At 37.4% G+C, this 2,500-nt stretch overlaps 1 protein-coding gene across 45 annotated transcripts in view; it reads right to left on the bottom strand.

Moving 5' to 3' along the window:
* LOC126569102 (zinc finger protein 271) overlaps positions 1-2,500 on the bottom strand; it is a 49,463-nt gene that overhangs the window by 4,407 nt on the left and 42,556 nt on the right. For 41 of the 45 annotated variants that reach the window (XM_050225939.1, XM_050225932.1, XM_050225941.1 and 38 more), the window contains 2 exons: positions 1,173-1,256; positions 277-360 (listed from right to left, as the gene is read on the bottom strand). The exons of 3 other annotated variants lie outside the window; for them this stretch is intronic. In XM_050225939.1, coding sequence (XP_050081896.1) covers positions 277-360; positions 1,173-1,256 — 168 coding nt within the window. The remainder of the gene's footprint in view (positions 1-276; positions 361-1,172; positions 1,257-2,500) is intronic. One more of the 45 variants, XM_050225946.1, reaches the window with a different exon arrangement.

Here is a 2,500-nt window from a genome sequence, read left to right as displayed (position 1 = left end):
CAAATCTTCTATTAACAATAAAAAAACAACAGTATGAACGGATATGCTCGGTGATAATTAGCATATACGTTAATGTACATTATATCTCAAGTGAATCCCGGCAATGGAATGCACATTAGCGTTATATATCCGTTGCATGAATGTGATAAATGCTTGTGTCTGTGTGATTATGTGTGCAGATGGCAAGGACACGAATGACACAACGGATGAGCAGCCGAGAGATGGAGATGTGGAAAGGCGACAGACAGATAAAAAGGTAAAAACCAGCGCCCTCACCTGATGTGGTTCTTGAGGTGCTCTTTTCTGGTGAATGACTTGGTACAGTACGAACACCGATACGGAGACTCTCCAGTATGTAATCTGTTGATAGAACAACAAATGTAACAACGAAAACCACAACGATGATGACGACGAGAACAACATCAACAATCAGTTTTGCTGAAGAGTGCATTCGCTTCGGCTGGCATTTTACCGTAGCACACATAGCGCCGCGACGGTTTGCCGTTTCATTATATGGGAAAAGACAGAGCCAAGACTTGTTGAAATGTGTCAGTTTCGCACAAGGAAAAGGGGGGAAATTTAAACATTCCGGGTATTGTTTTGAAATCAAAGTAGATCGAAATTGATTAGGAGCATAAAAGATCATTAGTTTGATCAACAAAAAATCATTTCCATGTGCATCACTGTGTGATAGTATTGGATATTGACTACCACGCATAAATGCCTTTCAAATTCTAATACTAGGGAATATTCCATCTCAAACCTACTATTGCAATTGTTTCCTTGTGTCTTTCTGTCTCTATCTCTCTATCTTCTCCTTCCCCTTTCTTTCTCTCTAGCTGATATTCATCGGGATAGATTTGCTCATTCTGGACTAATACAGATTATGAAGGCGTCATTAAAAAAAGGAACAATCTAAATAAAAAAAAAGCTCGGTTGGGCCAGTGTATCCAACAAGGATACGGAACAAACTATTTGAATAAAGAAAAATAATTAATAAAACAGATAACCAAGAAGAAACCCATCAACAAATGAACGAAAGGATGTCAGCTATCGAAATGATCAGTTTGAAGAGGCTTGCAGACTTAAACGTTAGTGAGCTCGGTGAGACTTAGGGTGGTTTTTGGGTTCTATTGTTGTTTGAGTTTGGTTTTTTTGTTTTATTCCCTCACCTGACATGATTTGTTAAATGCTCTTTTCGGGTGAATTTCTTCCCGCAATACGTGCACTGATAGGGAGTTTCTCCGGTGTGCAATCTGTTTAAGGAATAGATATACAAATAATAGAGACAGAGGCAAAAAAGACGGGACAGGAGAGAAAAGGGAAAGAATATAAAAATAAGTTAAAAACCGAATCAGTAATGAGGCAAACAGTGATGCACGAAAAGGAAGAGTAAAAGAGGGGTAGTATTGAAGGTTGCAGAAAGGGGGTCAAATAGAACCGGTGATAACGATGGGTTGGGCAGAAGAATGTGAGATGATGGAAAGCTAAGAGAATAAGACTTTCAAAATTTATAAAGAGAAATTGTGTGCTATGCTAGTGCTGCCCACATAACGTCGCGAAATAGCATTCCAAACTAAAATGCCCGCAAGAACAAGCAACGCCCAAAGACGCTTACTTGTAACCGAAAGTGCGACAGAAAGGCCGCCGTCCCTCGAATGAAGTTTTTTTTTTAAACAAAACATTTTGAAACAATGATCAGGCTAGATCAGCCTATGAATACGATTATAGCAGTGTAAAAAAGTTATGGTAAGAATTCTTGTCTCAAACACACGGTAAAATATGTTCTCTACAATTGTCAACTACTTATTGATGTTGATACACGAAAAGATTAACGAAAAAAACTTTATAATTAAATAACCTTATCTAATCCTGTGAAATAAATACGGAAAACTAAATACGAATTAAAAAATACGATGCAAACACTAAATAATACAAAAAGTATGATGAAGCATGAATATAAAAAACCATACATGAACTGTAACGAAATTAAACTCAATTTCGATTCCTAGAGACAATTCTACCGTCCTTGTTCGTTTGGCTATCACTGTGTGTTACTTGTGTGTGCAGTATATGTACGTATTTTGCCATTGGTGCATGGTGATGAAGAAGGATCGACAGCATGAAACATATTTTAGCCCAGGGAATACGGGAATGAAAACGGGATTTTTTTATAGTGCTTCGAAGGACTATGGTACTATTTAGAAGTAGCATAATAGCACCTTTGTTCCTATGTTGCTATTTTTAAAATGGTGTTATTATGTTGCTAGTTAGTTAACCAGAAACGCGCTATCGCTCTCTCGACATTGTGTGCGTGTGTGTGTCTGTGTGTATGGAAGGATATCGAGGGTCTTATTAAGTAGATTTAATCCAAAATAAATTATTTTTTTATAAATTTCTTAAAATGAAGAGGAAAGTATGAGCAGTGGAAGGAGCAAGTTAGGAATGGAGAACACTTTTCAACGATAAATGATAGTAGTAGTTGTGGTGACGGTAGGAG

This window comes from Anopheles aquasalis, chromosome 2 (genome assembly GCF_943734665.1).
Source record: "Anopheles aquasalis chromosome 2, idAnoAquaMG_Q_19, whole genome shotgun sequence".
NCBI lineage: Eukaryota > Metazoa > Arthropoda > Insecta > Diptera > Culicidae > Anopheles > Anopheles aquasalis.
Note: the sequence above shows the minus strand (reverse complement) of the source record. Positions and strands in the feature narration are given on the sequence as shown.